General features: G+C 36.7%; 1 protein-coding gene across 28 annotated transcripts in view; it reads right to left on the reverse strand.

Moving 5' to 3' along the window:
* Nucleotides 1-20,181, reverse strand: part of ABI3BP (ABI family member 3 binding protein) — a 161,141-nt gene that overhangs the window by 81,732 nt on the left and 59,228 nt on the right. For 26 of the 28 annotated variants that reach the window (XM_065633956.1, XM_065633887.1, XM_065633809.1 and 23 more), the window contains exons 10-20: nt 20,034-20,111; nt 14,326-14,406; nt 12,904-12,978; nt 8,472-8,537; nt 7,878-7,952; nt 6,601-6,669; nt 5,472-5,546; nt 4,718-4,792; nt 3,357-3,422; nt 2,920-2,985; nt 1,204-1,278 (exon numbers count right to left, since the gene is read on the reverse strand). In XM_065633956.1, coding sequence (XP_065490028.1) covers nt 1,204-1,278; nt 2,920-2,985; nt 3,357-3,422; nt 4,718-4,792; nt 5,472-5,546; nt 6,601-6,669; nt 7,878-7,952; nt 8,472-8,537; nt 12,904-12,978; nt 14,326-14,406; nt 20,034-20,111 — 801 coding nt within the window. The remainder of the gene's footprint in view (nt 1-1,203; nt 1,279-2,919; nt 2,986-3,356; nt 3,423-4,717; nt 4,793-5,471; nt 5,547-6,600; nt 6,670-7,877; nt 7,953-8,471; nt 8,538-12,903; nt 12,979-14,325; nt 14,407-20,033; nt 20,112-20,181) is intronic. The other 2 variants (XM_065633819.1, XM_065633791.1) reach the window with 2 other exon arrangements.

Consider the following 20,181-nt stretch of genomic DNA (forward strand, 5'->3'; position numbering starts at 1 on the left):
TTCTAACAAATTCAGTTTTTCTGTGGCTATGTTTACCAAGTTGCACTTAACCAATACAGCAACAAATGCAAGAAGCTGTCCATTTAGTAAGTTTTAGAATTATTAAAATGAAAGCACTAAGATGGAATGTGTAACTTGAAAGGACCAAAAAATACAAAACTATTTTGCACTGAAGACTTCAAGGTCTGATACACCACTGCTTTGTGCCTTGGGCAGCTACTCATCCCTGCACCAGCAGATAACCAACCAAACTGATTTTGGAAAAATTCAGCCATCTGTTCTACTAATTCCACACCAACAAAATAACAGTACAAAAGTGCAAATGAATGGAAAGCCCAGGCTTGAACTAGTTTTACATTATTTGAAATTTATACTCTGCTTTAAATATAGTGACTAGAGAAACACAGCCTTACTATTGTCAAAGTATTTTACAGTTTATCAAACCCAGCACTTTTGAACCTGTGTACTTAAAATTAAGGACCAAATCCTTCCCGACACTCCTAATATTATGTCTGTCCATTTAGTAGATGTGGAGCATCTACAGTCCTACATTTCTGTGTCATCTGTGTGTGTGTGTGTGTGTGTGTGTGTTTTCAACAATTCTGTGAATAAACATATTTCAACCAGGTCATAAGACATGCATCTTTGACACACAAATATTGTATAGCATTTCTGTAAGTGCATTCAAAAATGTTTATGTTCATTGCCCTTACAATACTAAACACCACTTGTAAACGTATCAAGAGAAGATTAAGAAGTAGCTTCAGCTATTTTTTCACTCAGAAGCCAGCTTTGTAGCATCACTTGCTTGAATCATCCTAGTGTGAACAGAAACACAACCACCCCATTTTTTTTTTTCATTACCACATTCCAGGAAAAATCTCACAGTCAAATACAACCTCACACACGAATCCCCCAAAAATATGTTCTCCATAAAAACATGGGGAGAAATTATAAATTGTTAGCAGAAATAACTGTAAAAATAACTTTTAAATACCGAAAATCTGTACTGCAGCAGTCTGTTGAATATTAGAAACTACCTTTAAAAAGTTGTAACAGGAAACAAATGTTCAACCAACAAATCTCTTTGAAAAGCACCTACTAGCTAAAGACAAAACATTTCAAAGCCAGGACAAATAGTAAAAATTGGAATAGCACTACCCAAATATCACAAGGATTGGAAATAAAACAAATGCCATTTACCAGTCTCTCGCTCTGATATTTTTGCAGATGTAGATGTTTGGGGAGTGGAAGTAACATGAAGAAAGTCATGTGAGGCTGGAAAAAAAATAGTGGCTTATTATTTAAAAGATACATGAACCATCACACTACAGCATCATCTGGATCAATGGACTTGATGCTTTAGTGTCCAAGTAATAGGGAACTGAAGAAACATAAAAATATATTCTGGAAAATAAGAAAAATGTAAAAAAGGAATGTTAATATGCAAAGATGTGTAAAAACACGTAAATATGATGCAAAAAATGAAATGGAATGTCACAAGTAGAATGGAAAAAAATGTCCATGAGGTAGGTAGCAATATAAGACTGAAAAAGTGCAAGAACACTGGGCAAAGGGAAGCAAAGAGAAAGAAAATTTACAAGATTGTGATACTGAAACAAATCCAATTAGAAGAATTGGCAAAAATAAAAGAAGGTAAAAAGTGATCCAGAAAATATCACTAGACATTAAAAGATAAAGAAATAACCTTAAAACTTCAATGCTTTGTTTTAATTAAAACTATCTGATTCCCCCACTGTAGAAACAAGAAAGCTAAGAAAAGTCCTTTAAGTAATACAAGGCAAGAAATGTAAGTTCCCTGAAAGAGACCCTGAAGTGCATGACGTATCTCAGCTGATATGAAAGCAAGACTGCTACAGACAAAAGTGGCACAATAACACTGCAAGGCACTTAATATGGTTCATTACACTTTTAACTTGCATTCAACTTCAGGTTTGTGGGCATACCAGCCTGCTTGTGTATTGCTTTTATTACCTCATGGGACAAAAATTACTGCCAGGCCACAGGACTGGTCTCATACATCTGCCCACTTGAAAGAAGTTGTGACCATGAGCATCTCCACCCATGGTTGTTAAGTACCACATCCTGTGCCTTAAAGTAAACACAGCTTCTCACATATGGTCGTTTTATTTCTGCATTTATACTTCACCCCAGCGTAGGCCCAAGAGAAACAGCAGTTCAGCAAAAAGCACAACAACATCTGCTGGGACAATTCCCATCTTGCATTGTTGCCAGATTTGCAAGAAATACCGTTACCAGATTAGGTCGGCAGCATGGCCAGGCACCAAAGGCCACCCATGTTTTTAAACCATGGAGAAATATGCTGTGATTTCCCAAAAGCTGAATTGTGCTTAAAACTGTAAAGTGACATCAAAAGCAGTAGCAGAGCATTCCTAATGCCAAGTAATGCCAATGGAAAAGTGTAGGCAAATGACAACCAGATGCCTTGAAAGTCAGCGGTGAAGCAACCAACAGCTGCACCCTTGGACCAGGAAACCCTGGTGGGCAGCTGAACTGCAGCCCTGTCCTTTTGTGCCAGCCCAGACGGAATTTGAATCTTAAGAAAGCTGTTGTATTTTAATGTGTCAGAGAAAGGAAGATCTACTACCAAGACACAAAGAAGCAGGGAATGGCAGCTGAAGGGAAGGTGTGATAATACGTTCTCTACGCAAGCTGTCACTCATTCCCTGTAGAAAATGCTTCTCTGCAATGGAAAAAGCGTGGGAACAAACAACAGAATAGCAGAACAAGTGTGCTGAGTGCTTCTGCAAGCCAAGCTGCACCAGCAAGTCTTCATGCTCTGCATGGAAGATGATGAGGATGCCAGATGGTTTGTGGTGAGACGCGTGATGGGGAGTGAAAGGAGGAAATGGATAAAGATGATTTTTTTCTAGTTACCCATCACGGTTTGCTGGGTTGGCAGGGAGGAAGGAGTGGTAGACTTCAGCCTTGGTCTTCGAGTAGCTAAGATCAAACACAAAAACCACCTTCAGGTCCTCAGACAGGCTGCTGTTGCATGGGTGCTATCAAGACAGAGCTACAAGCAAGGAGACGTGCCCCTGCCTGGGGCACACTGCTATGTCACAGCGTCAGTCTCCCTAATACGATGATGCCACTTTTCAACTGGCACAAGTAGCCCAAGGCAACAGAGTAAACCTAGTTGTGGAACCCCAAAAAAGGAAGCAGAAACATTACAAATGGAGTAATTTCTAATAGGGAGCCATGAGGGACCAACCACATTGTGGATCTACTTTCCAGGACAACAAAACACCATCACTACTGAGAAAAGCACCGCCAAAGTAATCAACATAGGAACATGATCACTGGCTATTTACCCATCACAGTCCTCGTGGTTTCTGGTGAAGCCGATGAGGTGGATTCCAGGTCTGGTTTCTGGCTTGCTACAATCAGACATGGAAATGATCTTGAGATATCCACACAGCCTTGACATGGCAGTACGAGCAGGGCAACACACGCCTTTTCCTGGCAGTATCTTGTGACAGTGATCAAATCAGCAGGCAACCATCTTGCCGTGGTTGCAACTAACACAATATTCTTAGAAACTGTGTAGCTGAATCGCTCTCCATCCACAGAAAAATGGCTAAATGACTACTTCACCAAAGCACTCCCTACATTTCCTTGAAAGATGCCCCCAAAACAGTCATTGCAGAGTGAACACAGGATCTGAGACCCACCTTTGCAATCAGAATTCAAGATCTGATCTTCCCTCTCTTCAGAATCTCCCAAAACATTCATTCTGCGAGTCAGAAATCTTAGTCCCTGGCAGTAATCAAACACGGTGACTGTAGAGAAATGCCTGCACTCAAGTGACCAAAGGCAATTTTTCTGCCGAATTCTAGCACATCTTTCAACCACTTACACTTGTACAGTCCATTATCTCATTATCCACTGAAGAACAAGTAACTTCACTAAAGTGACTTTCTCATACTCTCTTATCTTGATTTTGCAGAGATAAAATGTGCAGCCTAACTCACAAACCAGTTTATGTGTACTCATTTGCACCGTACATCTTTGCTACAACATGGGCTTAACTTCAGGTGCAAGAGAGAAGACTCTTGATGTCAGTTTTCAAACATGCACAAAGATGAAGTTGCTACAGTTAATAAGGAAATGGTGCCTAGTGATTTCTCTGGGATTTTTCAATATTCTCAACTTTTGGAAATTGTAACCCTTCTTTTCAGGTCTCTTCTACATGAAACTTTTCTAGCAACATTCAGTGAGTCACTAACCAAATCAGTAACTGGTGTTCTCTTATGGTTAAAAACTTATCGGGTATCCTTAAGAACAACAGCTTAAACTTTTCCAGCTGTAGAGCAGCTTTTGCATCCAATCTACAGGAGGACCAAATTCGACATGTTAGCAGCTATTTAACTGTTCTTAATAACAGGCCTCTCTCTCTATATATACACACAATAATCCTTCACAAAAAATTGGATGACAACCCCAAAGAACAATCTATCTAATCGTTTTCAAACACAAGAAAAATTAATCTTATCATTCCAACATTTCACTCCAGATTTCTCAAACATTGCAGAAGATACAACTGGTCTCTCTCTCTCCAGTCACACTTTTATACAGAGCAAGTCAGAATAAAACCTCCATTTAGCAAAGCATTTCTGTGTCTTTTGAGAGACTGTCTAGATGTCAGGAGAACTACAATGAAGAGAGATATTACCAGCTGAGATTGGTGGCATTTCTGGCATGCCAGATGTTGTGGATCTTGAAGAAAGAGGCTTCCTTTCACCTAAATCTGAAAAGATAATCTTGTGTTAAAAGGCTTAATTGCCTCAGAGCTACTATGGATAGTATAAGACTCAGTAGACAAATATTGTGTCGTTAAAATGAAAACACAGGGAAATTTGCTTGCAAGTCAGCTAGGCATTACCGTGTCTCATGAACTGTTAGGCTGATGTGGAAGTCAGTGCGGAAGCCATGTGACCTAATTATTCATACTAATGAGAATTCTTATTACTACTTAAGAATCTTAGCACATTAAGAATTGCAAATAGTAAGAAAACACCTTTTGATCTGGAAAAGTCAATGGGCCAGCCAATATAAAGCTAGTCAAAGCAAACTTTTCACAGAAACATTACACAGAAATATACATCAAGTGCTTGATTCCCTCTCACGGTTATGTTCTCCCAGTGCAGGAAAAAAACACAACTGAGAAAGGCAGGTCCACAGATGGGAACCTCAATAGTGAGAAAACCAAACCCATCCACCTAAAGTGAACCTACCTCTATAACCCGCCAGACCTCATTCTACAAAGATGAATGATGAGTGCAGATGAGAACCTAGTTAATGGCAGCAATGAGTGGTATGAATGACTGGGATGGTGATAACTAAAGCAGTGCAAAGCTTCCAAAAATAGCAGCAAGTTTAAAAATGAAGATAAAATCTTTACAACTAAATCATCTTATCAATTTTACCCAGTGCCGTTCCTGACAATTGAAGTTCTGTAGTAATTATGGGCACGGATATTTCCAACTCAGTAGTATCGCTAGCTGCAGAAAAAAAAATTGTAAATACACCTGAGAAATAAATTCATGTAAAAAAATTAAGAAGGATAATTTGGCAGATGAAATCTAACCTTCCACTGCCCTCCAGAGTATTATTTTCATTATTTATTTATTTACAAAATGAACCTTCTTTTACTAAGTAAACACCCTCCTTAACTACTTAACTAAATATGTTTTTCTAGTTTTCCCATGTATGCAAATGTTCAGAAGGAGTCTGAAAAACCATGTTTATACAGTTTCATGTGCACTTGCCTTAAATAGCACCTAACAAAACAGGTCAACAACTTATACCATGTCTTTCCATGAAGTTAAGAATTCCTCAGAGAATTTAGGAAAAATCATGATTTCAGGAGATTAAAGTCTCTCAGTATCACTTCACTAAGTTACTTAGCTCTATGCAGTTTCTCAATTGTGGCCAACTTTTTTCAGTCAGATTGGTCCCAGCTATTGCCCTCACTGCTTATGTACATACTTGATCACGTTCAAGCCATGGTTAAAAAATTTAAGCATCCTCACATATTAAAGGCTACGGGAAAAACAACAACGTATCTCCAAAGCTGTAACCTAAAGTACAGCTTAGTTAGAAAGGTCTATCGTGAGATGTGTTTACTTTCGTATTTTAAGACAATACATAGGAAAAATCACAGCAAAATGTGCATGGACATTGTAAAACAGCCAGAAAGAGAGAAAAAACACAATCTGATGACTAAAAAGTATGATATCTTACTTGATTGTAACAGTCTTAAGCCTTGCAAAATTTAAATCTTTTCTTGACACACCCATTTGATTGATAATGCATTATTCAGGCTCTGTAAGCTAGTTGTAGTCTTGCTTTAAACCCATGCTCTGCCTGATCCCAGGAATGAAAATGCTGTTACAAGATTTCAAAAACTAAGACACAGGACAACATCCAATGCAAGCAGTATGGAATAACTGTCCGAAATCATCAACATAGAAGCAGCAATAAACTTTTTGGCACCAACTAACTAATCAACGAACCAACAGGGTATGCTTCTGAAATAATATTACTATAATTTACCAGTGTCTGGTATTTCTGAAGCTGTAAAAGTTTGGGGAGTAGAAGTAACATGAAGAAAGTCATGTGAAGCTGGAAAACAAAAATAAAAATCATGCTATATTGTTTTGAAGTGACAAAATCCATCATGCAACAGCATCATATTCTTTTACGAGCTGAAGAGCCTTCTAGGTAATATTTAACACATTATGTTCCACAGAAAGGCTCTGATATGTACAGTAACCAATTAAGTATGACTTGATAACAATTTCCAAAAACATACATTAATGCATTGACACATAATGCAACTAACGACCAAATTGTTAGCAGAATTGCACAAAAAGTTATTGAACTATGGAGTTAAAAAGAAGAAATACAAGACTCATCAAAAAAGGAGAACAAATTATGAATAAAAATTAGCAAACTGGGACTGCCTGGAATTTTTTGTCTAGAATCCCAAGGATCAAGAAGGAGGATATCCTGGTGCTGAAACTGGAGAATGTAAAAGGATGACACAGCAGGAACTGTACCAAATGAAACATATCAGCTGTCTTTTGTCAGGCATGTGAACGGCTGACAGTTCAATCTCTCCTTCGGTAATGCATTTCCTTCAAAAATTAATTTCTTCCAAAAACATATGCATCAGGCATTGCACTATTGGCACGCTAATGAAAAGAAATCTTTCCAACTGGCTCTCATCTTACTACTCTTTTTTTTCCTTCTTTGGACAAATGTTAGTGGCCCCAGGTAAATAACTAGCTCTTGCATGCTCATCTATAAAACAAGAGAAACACATCATAGAAATTTTCTAAGGACCTACTGACCAGTGTCTGAATCTTCAATGACATGTTTTTGTAGTGTCAGTTTTGAAATCCAGGCACGTAGAATTATGTCTATGTTTATACAGAAAGGCTAAAAGAAGAGCTACATTTTCAAAAGGTGTCGGAATTTCTGCAGTTTTGATTAATTTCTTAGGACTCTGAGTACCTCAACAAATCAAAATACTCCACTTAAAAACTCAGGTGTGGACAAGCCTGTTTAGATTTAGTATTTACTGTAAGTCTGACTTAATTTTAAAGCTAAGAATTACATGCTGTAATCAAATATGGAAAAACCTCCAAACTACTAGTTCAATATTTCATATAAAATATCATAAAGAAACCTGCTATTTGATACAGCCTTTCATACCTGCAGTTATTCTTGATATATGTGAAACTGAACAAGCTATTTAATAAGAGGCACTATGTCTCCTCTGAAAATTCCTAACTGTCAAGAGGATTAATCTTATGAGAAATCGTTACCAGATCTGGTTGGTTGCACTTCTGGAGTAGCAGATGTTTTGGATCCTGAAGAAACAGGCTGTGTTTCCTCAAAAGCTGAAAAGAGAATCTGAGCTTAGAGCACTGAGAGGCCTGTGACTTAATGGATTAGCATTGCGTAGCTCAGTGGAGGCTGTGCAGATCCAGATGATGCTAATGCAAAGCTAAGCAAGATGGCAGATGGCCTGGACATGAGATGTGAGACAACTGTGCCGTGACAACAGGACATGATGGCTTGCAATGCAGCCTTCTGGCCTCAAAATTTGAGTACCACATGCCCGATATAATTCTTATCAGCAAGGAATCTTATCTTATTAAATTTCCTGGGATAAGAGCTACAGCTATACGAAAATAAATAAGCTATCAATGAGATATGACAACACTGTCTTTAAGCAGTTTTTAAGCCAGTAACAAATATGTTTTTTAGCTAGTTACACAAACACATGAATGGTGAATAAGCAGCTCTCTGTGAGTGTAGACAGTTGAGATTCTAAAACAGATCTTAAAATCACCATTTGCAGATCTATGTGGTGCTAAGATAATGGAAGAAAGTCATGGAAATAATCTGCTGATTACCCATCTCCATCTCTGTGGTTTCTGCAGAAGGTAGAGATATCAATTTCAAGCCTGGACTCCAAGTAGCTAAGAGCAAAGATGAAAAAAAAATTATGACATCGAGACAGACACTCTCCTTGCAAGTGGTACAAAATCTAATTTTAACTGTAACTAGCAAGTTTTTGTTTAGATTGAAGGTCTCTTCTTTCTATTTTTAACCCATTCAAACTCTGGCATACATTATCTAATCAGGTTGAATTCATATTACTTAAGAGGTTTTTCCTCACGGCGAAAAAGCTACAAGCCAAACACAATATATTTGATATTCACTGCACTCCCAGGTCTTTGTAAACTGGTTACTATTACATTATGTGTAACTATTTTAAAAGGAGGTGTAATAGGAAAAGAGTAGTACAATGAAGTCACTGAAATAATCAGAGTTAGTAAACAGCATATTTTGTCTGCTATGCTGTAATGAAGATTATTACAAGGACCTTACAGTTATTTCACTTTGAAGTATGGATAACCTGAAGTCTGTTTAATGAAAACAGGGAATCAAGGTGAAAATAGGTATTCTTACCCAAAGGGCATAACGAATTATTTTCCACCATGTGAAGGTTTTTCACTGCTGTCCTCCTTCTATGACACCGATCTTATTTGACTGTGCGTACAGGGTAGTAAGTACCATTCTTTCCAGTAAACAAATCTGTACCAGTCACTTGTGCCCGTTGAGGTTATAGTATATTTGAAAATTTCCATCTCTATTTTTAATTGGTCTTTATCAAGATGAGGTTTTTTGAAAAGCAGTTATACCAGAAGTTTAAAATTAAACTTCTCTGAATGCTCAAGATTGAGAAAAACATTCAAACAACTAGGTGTAGCTAGGAGTAGAGTTTGTTTTTAATGTAGGCAATGTGAATATAAGCCAAAAAGTGAGCAGACTTTTATTTCATATATTGGATCTACTTTCCCATTTACTTTCAATCCAGTTTATCACATTAACAAATATGATCCCAGGTTACTGTCCTGATAAAACTGGACTCAGCGGTTGGACCAGATAATATTTGCAGGTGTATTCTATTCTGTTCTGTTCTACCTGTCCTATTCTACCTATCCTACCCTACCTATCCTATCCTACCTATCCTATCCTATTCTATTCTATCCTATCCTATCCTATCCTATTCTATCCCATCCTATCCTATCCTATTCTATCCCTATCAAGAAGAAAATAATATCAACAAAAGCCATATGATTCACAGCTTTTGGCAAAAGTTTCCATTGATCCATTTACATACAGTAAGAACTACAAGAGATCTTCCAAAGGCATCAGATCATTGAAGGCATGTTAACAAAGCTATCCTTTCAGAAAGATTGGAATTCAAAATATACTGACCACACAGAAAGTTTATAAAACACAGGCAATGTCTCCCACTGGTACAAAGCAGATAGAAAAATAAAGGAAAAAAAGTCTTCAGGGGAACTAGGGCAGCATACAGGTCACACACACTTAAACTTCAGAAACAAAATTTTGCTTTCTTTGCTGATTTTATGACAGCAGGTGATGAAGGCATGCAGAGGCACAGTGCAGAGAAATCTCCTCTGTAGGACCCCCCCACTGGCTCTCACAGAACATCTTTGACTTCAGCATTGACTTCGTGGGGAGCACAGATGCTCCAGCTGACCTGATGGCTGGACCCAGCCTTTCATAATGAAATCTCACTGTTGATAAGTGCAACTCTTTGCTAGGAATGGAGGACATCAGAACAAACCCAGAATAAATACTTGAACAAAGCATGTATTTTGCCTCAACTGTTGTTATTATTTTAACTTTACCACTGAGAAAAACACAGGATTAGGTTATTATTCCCCAGCAGAAAGCAAAAGTACTTCCCTTGCCTAATAATTTTGAGGTTTTCAGATACATTTCTAGCAAATAGGTTCTTAAATCACCAAGTGTCTGTCTCTCTCCAATGCTGCCTCTAACTGGATTGAAGTAAACTTCTTTCATTACAGTGAAAACAAATACCTGTCCCCATGCCCTCAAATATATCCGGAAAAGAGTTGTCAAAAATTATAGCAAATTAAGAACAAATTGTGAAGATAATTTTCGTGTTCTTGAAAATTGAGTTCAAATATGCATTTCAAGAATTAAAAGCTGTTTCTGGAAATGATCTTAAAATTTGGCAAACTGCATTATGTAAAAGTATGCCATCTAAATAAATCAGTACTATTGTATGATAACTTCTTGACTAATGCTTACTGAAATATAAATCCATACTGATTCGAGGTCACTCCAGTTAACTAGTGTAATAGCTGTTGATACAGATAACAGCAACAAGCAGTTGTTTTGGTAGAATGATATTTATGACTAACAGAATGACACAGTGAAGAGAAATACAGGCCTGTTATGAAAGCAGAGGTCTTGAGAAGAGGAGACACAGAATATGGCATAGAGGAGTAGAGGCATGGGATGATGACAGATGGGGACCAGACTTGGCACTGGAAACCCCATGCCATAAACAGCTCAGTTTCCATCAGTTGTAATAACTGCACATCTGGGGCTGGACAAAATTTGCTTGAGGGGTAACATGAACACAGAAATAGTATCTAACATAGACAAATGGCACCATATTTGGTAAATTCAAATGTAAGATGTCTCAGCGGAAGAGAGGCAGAGAAAGACAGAGAGAGAGAGGCAGAGAGAGAGAGAGAGAGAGAGAGAGGAGGAAGAAATGATCAATGTGAACATCACATTCCTCCCAGGACAGGACTGCAGCTGCTCATAACTTGCTGAAACTTCCCCACTGATCACCAACACAAACATGAAATCACCAAGCTTAGGACCCAGAGGTGTAGTGGGTGGGTGTGCAAAACACCAAGAAGAACAGAAACATAAATTTGTATGTTACTATTTTAATTATACTACTGCTATTATTAAGGCTTTTTTTTCTGTATGTAAGTACTCTACCTGCATTAATATTATTTGTTTCATTGTAAAATTATTCTTCAGTCAATAGACTGTTAAAATTTCACACACAGAATCACAAAATCACAGAATAATAGGGATTGGAAGATCATGTAGTACAATCCCCCTGCTGGAGCAGGAACACCTAGATGAGGTTACACAGGAAGGTGTCCAGCCCTCTCTGGGCAGCCTGTTCCAGTGTTCTGTCGCTCTCACCGTGAAGAAGTTTCTTCTCATATTTAAGTGGAACCTCCTATGTTCCAGTTTGCACCCATTGCCCCTTGTCTTATTGGTTGTCACTGAGAAGAGCCTGGCTCCATCCTCATGATACTCACCCTTTATGTATTTATAAACATTAATGAGGTCACCCCTCAGTCTCCTCTTCTCCAAGCTAAAGAGACCCAGCTCCCTCAGCCTTTCCTCATAAGGGAGATGCTCCTCTCCCTTCATCATCTTCGTGGCCCTGCGCTGGACTCTCTCCAGCAGTTCCCTGTCCTTCTTGCACTGAGGGGCCCAGAACTGGACACAGTATGCCAGATGTGGTCTCACCAGGGCAGAGGAGAGGGGAAGGAGAACCTCTCTTGACCTATTAACCACCCCTCTTCTAATACACCCCAGGATGCCATTGGCCTTCCTGGCCACAAGGGCACAGTGCTGGCTCATGGTCATCCTGCTGTCCACCAGGACCCCCAGGTCCCTTTCTCCTACACTGCTCTCCAACAGGTCATTCCCCATTACACTAGCAATAAATTATTGACTTTATAGACATATATGTACATATATGTAAATACATGTCTATACATCCTCTTTGCCCATAAGAAGATTTTGACCATAACATTTTGATCCTTACATGGGCAAAACTATTTTGAAAATGTGAGCAGTTCCATATTTTCTCAAATATCAGGCCTTTCCAAAGTTTCCTGAAGTTTATCACCAAACAGCTAATGAATCAAAAAAAAAAAGCAAACACTTACGAATATTTAAACCACAACAACATCTACAAATTATAGTACTATTTTAACCAAATATACAAGTATTTGGCAAACTACATGAAACCCACAGAATTTACGTTGGCTGGAACAGCACTCCAACTGTGAAATACAGGCAGTCTCAGGAGCTTATGGGGTATTTCCAAGAAAGTTACAAAACTAAGAGTACAGATTTTAGCTAGGTATAAATTGCCATCATCACTCTATAGATAAAAGCTAATCCATATATTGTAGTGAGTTTTTGTTGTTTGTTTGTTTGTTTGTTTTTTTAAATGAAGCATTAATCTGGAGCATCCTGTCATGACAATAAAGCAAAACCAGACTCAGAATGAAAGAAGAAATTTGCAAGTTTTGTGAAGAAAAAGCTAATAGCTACCATATTTTACATACAGAATGATACTATTGGAGCTGAAGCACATTAAAACCTACCAGGCACAGAAAAAAAAAATTAGATAATTTTCCACTGAAGTTTACTCAAATTTACAAAGAAAGTAATTACCAAATTCTGTCAATAGACTTTTTGGAGCATCAGAGATTCTGGATCCGGAAGGAAGTGGCTGTATTTCATTAGAAGCTATGACAAAAGAAATAATCAAGGCTTTACTTTGTCAAGAAAATGAAAAGGCACATTATGGTTCTATATTTTGGCTGATAAACCACTCCTGAAACCAATAATATTTAATAAAAAAGAAAAAAAAAGTAGTTCCAACCTAGGAAAAAACCACATAACTTTGTCGTTTATAAAGGTGTGTGGAATATGAACAAAATCACCTTTTCCCTAATCATAATACAAAGATCCATCAGTCACAAGAATTTGATAATGAACATCCATCAGTAACCATGACCACCTAGTTTGAAATTAAGCAGTGACCTATCTTGGCTAAATTTCATATTTTCAGCTTTAAAAGCACGGCAAAAAACACAAAGGTTGATTATGCTTTAAAAAAAAAACAAAAACAAAACCTGGTTAAAATTTGGAATGAAAATTAGATTGATGTTTTAGCTTCAGTAAATTTTGGAAATCTGCTTGCAACTGTATATGAAAAAAGACAAAAGAAAGTGTATGACATGAATGAATAGGATTAGGTAAAAATATGTTTATTCAGAAGCATTGGCAGTCCTCTTTGCTGGAAGATCTGTACTTCAGACCTGCAAATGTTGATGATCTTTTCCTTTATCATACATCATCCTGTATGTATGACATCTGCGCTTTAGAAAAATCTAATCAATGTTAAAAAAATGTATAAATACAACCCTAAGTTTAGATTTGTGTTCGTAATTGTCCATGGTTTGGGGATTAAAACACAGGCAACAAAATCAATACTGGAGAATTTAGAATTCTGAAGGCAAGAAGTAGATGCTGCTCCAAACCACAAAACTAAAAGTACTACTACTTAGATCACAAATGTCTCATTCTGAGATATCTCTATGAAAAAATCAGTGGAGCTCTTTTTTCGTCCAGGACAAATAGAATTATACCATGTCACATGCAATATAAAATTTTCCTTTTGCATCACTCTTAATGCTACCTAAATGAACCTGTCATCAGAAGAAAATCAGAGAGGTAATGATTTCAATTCTATCACTGAGGTTAATTTTACTGATGGAAATTTTATGTGATGTCAATCATGCAGATCACATACACAGAAAACATTACTTTGAAAAAGAAAATTGAATCACCCAGTCAAATCTGCTAGCAATAATCATATGTATAACAGCCCCAGTTCAGCCAGAGCTAGATGCATCCTGCTTTACATTTCATTTGTGAGTCACTGAAAACACAAAGGGAAGCAGAAATTTTTAATTAGGATTTCCTTTGGAGTCAATACAAAAGAGATGCAGCAAGTAGAAGAAAAGTTCTGGTGGAGGCAAAAAAAGCATTTAATGTACAAAGAAGGTAAAAAGCTGCGAAGTTAGTTACCCAGATTGTTTTGAGTTCGCACCAATTCGGGTTTAGGCGTTGATTTAAATTCCTCAGGTCCATATTTTTTCTCAGCCTGAGCTGGAAGAAAGAAGTTTTATTTAACTTAGAATCTCTCTGAGGTTTTCTTTATCTATTGTCCTAAGCCCACTCCTTTTCTTACCAACATTTTGTGCCACCTGATTAAAATAATTTCTGCAGCAGCTCAACTCCATGATGACTAATATTTATTTTTGTATTCAGATGTCAAGTCTATGTGATGTTTTGGATTTAGTTTGTTGCAGTTAACATGAGCAAAGGAAAATGCAGCAAAGCTAAGATTAGAATCTCACACTGTACTTGTAGTACAGCTTCCCAAATTCATGATGATATACATTATAAACAAGGCCCATTACATCACAAAGTGTATTTACAAATATTTTCCCTCCTATTCTGGATTTTTAAAAATCATTCTAATATAAGACACAGCAGGAAAATAATAAAGATTCACCTATAATATCTTAGTTCTTTCATTTTTTCTACTAATAAAAAAATGAACCATATTTCAATAAACCAGTGCATAATTATACTCTTCCAGCTGTTTCACATAACATTTAATTCCTATGGTATTTAAGTCAAGATCACTTCTTTCCTTTCCTTCTTGCTGGAAGTCCATAGTGTTGAATCAGTCACACAGTACACACAACTGGTGATCTCAGATTATAAAATGACAAAGATTATTGATATGAAACACAGGATGGTAAGGTCTCAGCCTTGAACGTCATAAGAGCATTAATTCCTTCCACAGAGCAATTTGTACAATATTTAGCACATGCTGGTATTTAGAAGAGATCTTTAATATTTATGATCAGCATCAATATAGCACTGAGATTTAGTATTCATTCAGTTCAATAAAAGATAACTTTCTTTTTAAGATACACTAGAAGAGAGTTACTTTTGTTTGTCCAGCATGCTGTCCATGCTTTTTCCACAATCTCCTAAGCTTCATGCAAGAACTGATCATGTAGATGTATAACCTTCTTATTTCATTTCCTGAAGAGAACACGCTGTTTTCCGGATTCTAAATAGTTACACAGATGCTACTACAGTTACAACCACTATACTGTTTTCTGGTTTGGGGCATAATGCTTTTCAGTGCCACAAAAGATGGAATCTCCGCAGACACTCCCTTATTAGGACCCAGTTCAGCTTTTACTAAGTCAGAGTGCTGTTACTGTCATCAGCGGAAGGAGGATTTCTTTCTACAGAGAAGTTAAATCAATTTATCTCTATGAAACTTGTGGGAGAAAATTCACCCATAAGAGACCCAGAAACAACAACTAACAAAACCATACCTCAGAAGCATCTCAGAAATACTTCAAAAGCTAACATTTCTTATTGGTGAAATGTAATAATGAAAAAATAAACACAAACAAAACCCAAACACCCTCAAAACCAACCAAGCAAACAAAACCCAACCAATCAACCAAACAAACAAAATAAACACAAAAAATTCCCACCAAACACCACAAAAAGCAAATACAGACATTCATTATGTTTTGGGTTTTTTTTAAAGGTCAGATTGTTTACACTCATATGAAGCAGCTAAGTTGGCTGAGCAAGCTGAACAAGAAAAACCATGCCTAGAATTGGGACAAAAGAAACCAAGTTCTCCTCTGCTTTGCACAGGACATTGTAGGGACAATATGAAGCAGCAGCAGACATTTTTGTAAAAAGATAGATACAGGAAGCCCAAAGTTTAGCCTTTAAAAGCTAAATTAGAGAAAAAGAGAGAAATGCCTCTGACTTTTCCAGGGCAGCATGTAAACTAGGTTTAATGTACTGGTTCCATGGTAGCTGCAAAGTAAATAGTTAACACAACCAAGCAAAGGAAGTCACTTTACTATCACAGCATGGAATATGGCAAGAAGAATGTTAAACTATTTTTCCTCTAATTTCTCTTGACACTCTCATTCATGTTCCTCTATTCCTTCACAACCAGAATTAAGATTTTTCTGATGGAAGCAATAGTCTCACTCCTTCCCATATCCCGCATGAGCACAAGGGGAAGCCTTCAGGGGCCAGAAGGAGTATAGAAGGAAGAGAACTTGAGAAATATGGCAACAAACGAATTATTCCTGTTAAACATTAACCCTAGTTTTGATTCACAGGTGGTACATTTCATTTCAAGCCTATTTCACAAAACTACTTAGTTAAATTTCTGGTACAATCCCTTACATAAAGAAATAACTTGCTTTTAAAAAACCAAAACCAAAACCAAAACCAAACCGCCAAAACAACACCAACCCTCAAAAGTAGTTCTACCATGTCCTAGACAAATGTGCTGATATATCTAACTGCTGGTTAGCTCCAGTTTCCCTGTAAAGTTAATAAAAAGGCTCAAATTTTATTCACCTGAGACAAAAAATGTAGTAGTAGTTTGTGGTGTATTAGACAGCATTTTAAAGATTGAAGGAAAAAAAAAGGCATTATGAATTTGTGCTGTTGCGTTAAGAATAAATTAGTACTAAGTGGAAAATATTTTAACAAGCCTGGCAAAAACAAAGCATGTAAGAGCCTACTAGCCAGTCTTTCCACAGAAGTGCAAGCCAAGGGAGGGGAGGCCTGAAATTAAGAAAATGATGGGGTGCCTGGCTGACAAATACACCCAGAAAAGTTACTGAACTGTGTCACATCACAAAACACACCCTTTGACAAAGACCCAGTGGAATACAAGAGTGGCCCAGCTCATGGAATTTTACAGATGGTCCATTTGCTTCTAGGTCTCTTACTTCAAGCTCCTTTCTTACCTTCTTGCATGACTGATGGCACAACAGCTGCTGCAGAACACAACTCCTCTTAAATCAGTGTTCTGTTGTCACTTCTGGCACCAGTCCTTAAACCTTTCACAGCAAATAATGACTATGCCTTATTCAAAGAATCCAGTATGATTTTGAAATAGGGAAGTCTGAATGAAATAGAATTAAGCAGATCCTATTGCTAAACTCGATTAATTGTGCCTGCATATTAACCTGTCTCTCAAACGCAACCCTTGCAAAAGTGGGTCAGATCTCTTGCTCAAGTTACTTGTGAAAGTTTGGCTCAAATTCAAGCTATTTTTGCATGTTCAATTGCTAGATAGAAATCACATCCAAATAAATATTTTCTTTTAAAGGATTCCCTTTCATTTCTGTTTCCTGCCACTCCATTTTTCCTTCTTTAACTGAAATACTGTAACCACAATGAATACATTCTTTCATGTAAATAGTGTGACATACTAATACTTTAACATGAGACACTGATGCTGTGATCAAAAAGAATGACAGAAAGGGACCGTTACCACAGAAAAAGAGACATGGAATTAAAACCACAGAGGAAGCATGAAGTGGAAGATAAAAATTATTCTAAATATTTCAGTAAATAACTAATGGTGTGATAGCAATAAGGATATGTTTACTTGTAACAAATGGTTGTATATCATTTGTCACTAAAAAGACAATACTTGCCAATTGTTATCATGTGTAATGAAACATTAACCAACTCTATAAACATATAATTCTGTGCTATGTCTAGAAATGATTATGTTTATGGTTAGAATTACTGCATACCAGGTACATAAACATAATTACAGAACCCAAAGTAAAGGAAACATCATGGACTGATTCTCTCCTCCTCAGGTGATACATCAGTTCTTGTGTCAGATTCACACTGTTTGCCTGATTAACCAGTAAATGCCAACACAAGGAATGACATGTTTTGATTAGATTAATGCAAATTTGAGGACTAGGATTTTGCAAGAGAGCAGATTACATAAATTTATGCATTCAGTTCTCACTTTCACAAAATGGTAAAGTTCTAGAAAAAACATCTGTAGATTGCTTGTTCTGCATTTACTTGGACAGGGTAAATAATTTAGTAAAATAACTGGAGAATTTACATCCACAAGAGACCTCAAGATAAAACAAAACAAAAGTTATTCACAGTTTTTAAAAAAAGTATCCACATATTTCCAATTAAAAGTAAGCTGTTTATCACATATATGCTAAACTTGTAAACTTCAGGGACCTCTTTGACAATAAATTCCTGTGTTTTTCTCTTAGTATTTAGGATGAACAGAAAAGATGTATCCATATGAAAATTTTGCAGAAAGGAATTGTTGGTTAACACTAGAATTTGGCAAACACACATGTATCGAGTTGAAGATAAAATTATGTAAACATTTTCAGAGAAAAAAAATGATGTATTGTTTAATTTAAAAGACGCTTGTCAATCACTACATGATTTTGCTGCATTACTTCATCCTCCACCTTTTTTATTTCCTACATATCCTTTAGGAGCATTTTTTGTTTGTTTGTTTTAAAGAATAAGTTGGTCTGATGATGTAAAATATGGTATCTTTGATAAACTTAAGGACTAAAATAAATGCAGTTGTATTTAAGGGCAGCATCTCTGTGAATCTTGTGATGTCAAAAGAATAATGTGCAACTCCATTTCAGCAGGCCGGGAAAATCTTTATAGATGGAATAGAGTAATGCCAGCAATATCACATAATATGACTAAACCAAACCAAAGCAAACCTTTGCTGTATTGTTTCCTCAAATTCTTTTTTCATTTTAAAGTCTTGCCACAATTCAATCCTTTTTTCTCCCCTTTCATCAAAGAAAGTGGCAGAAGCCAACTATTGTCTCTAATGACAGTGGACTCAAGACTTCAGTCTTTGTTATAGGATAAAAGCCCAGCTACAGAAAATGAATATAAGCATATGTCTACTTAAACAATTCAGAAATGTGGGTCAATAAAGTGGGTGGAAAGTCACTCTTCATCATTTTGCTTTGAACAATTTATCTCTCTCCAATCTTTTTTCCTTTAGATTGAGATGTGAAAATAGAGGGCTATACTTGTCATACAACTTGATAAAGTACTCTATTTATGTTACACTAACTTGTTTCCTAACCAAATGGAGGCAGTAAATCTAGTGAGTTTTAAAATATAACTTCAGGTTTTTGAACAGTTTAAGGAATTAGCATGTGAGTACGTCCTTTTAAATAAGCAATATTTTTTCAGCCACAAGTAGATGGTGATAAACTTCAGTCTTCCAAATGTACAGGTTAACATACATTTCACAGACAACCTTGAATATGAGTCTAGGATTAAATTTTATATTCTCTTCCCATGGATGTGAACAGTCCCCATTCACTTTAATAGGACTGGTAAGTCCACAGAGACAGCGTGGTCAAAATTCATATTTTCAAAACTTAAATTAAATGGTACATCACGCTGTCATACTCTGCCACCTTTGAAATAGACCTTGTTACTGTGACTGTTCCATCTTAATCTCATACATGCATTTTGCATAATCCTGCTCTTGTCCCTAATTTTCTTCTTCATATATTTCATGAGAGCCAGAAGTTCAAGGTGCATCACAAGAAAAGTATTGTTTTGCCATTTTTCATGATTTTGAGGTATCCAGCACCCCACAAGGACATGGTTCTAACTTTAAGTGTTTTTATAAACCTGACAATTGTAGCATCTGAAACTTTCCTTCAAAACTAGATTCAGATTTTTATTCACATCTATCACTCATGGCTACTAGTTCACATATATTATCCTCCTGTTTTCTAATTACTGCCTTTAACTGCAGATTAAGGAACACAAAGATGGACTTAATTTTAGTTTCTATCTTTGGCAAAGATATCCCATGGAGTTCCTAAAAATAGAATTTTCATTACCTGGGAGGGACTGTGGGGAGATTTCTTGAACTTCTGGTGTTTTGGATTCAGCAGGCCATATTCGAGTTTCATTCTTAGCTAAAGGGACAAAGACATTAGAGAGTAATTGCAAAGCTGTGTCTGCTCTGTTCTACTACAGATTTATTTT

The sequence above is a fragment of the Caloenas nicobarica genome, chromosome 1 (genome assembly GCF_036013445.1).
Source record: "Caloenas nicobarica isolate bCalNic1 chromosome 1, bCalNic1.hap1, whole genome shotgun sequence".
NCBI classification, from domain to species: Eukaryota; Metazoa; Chordata; class Aves; order Columbiformes; family Columbidae; genus Caloenas; species Caloenas nicobarica.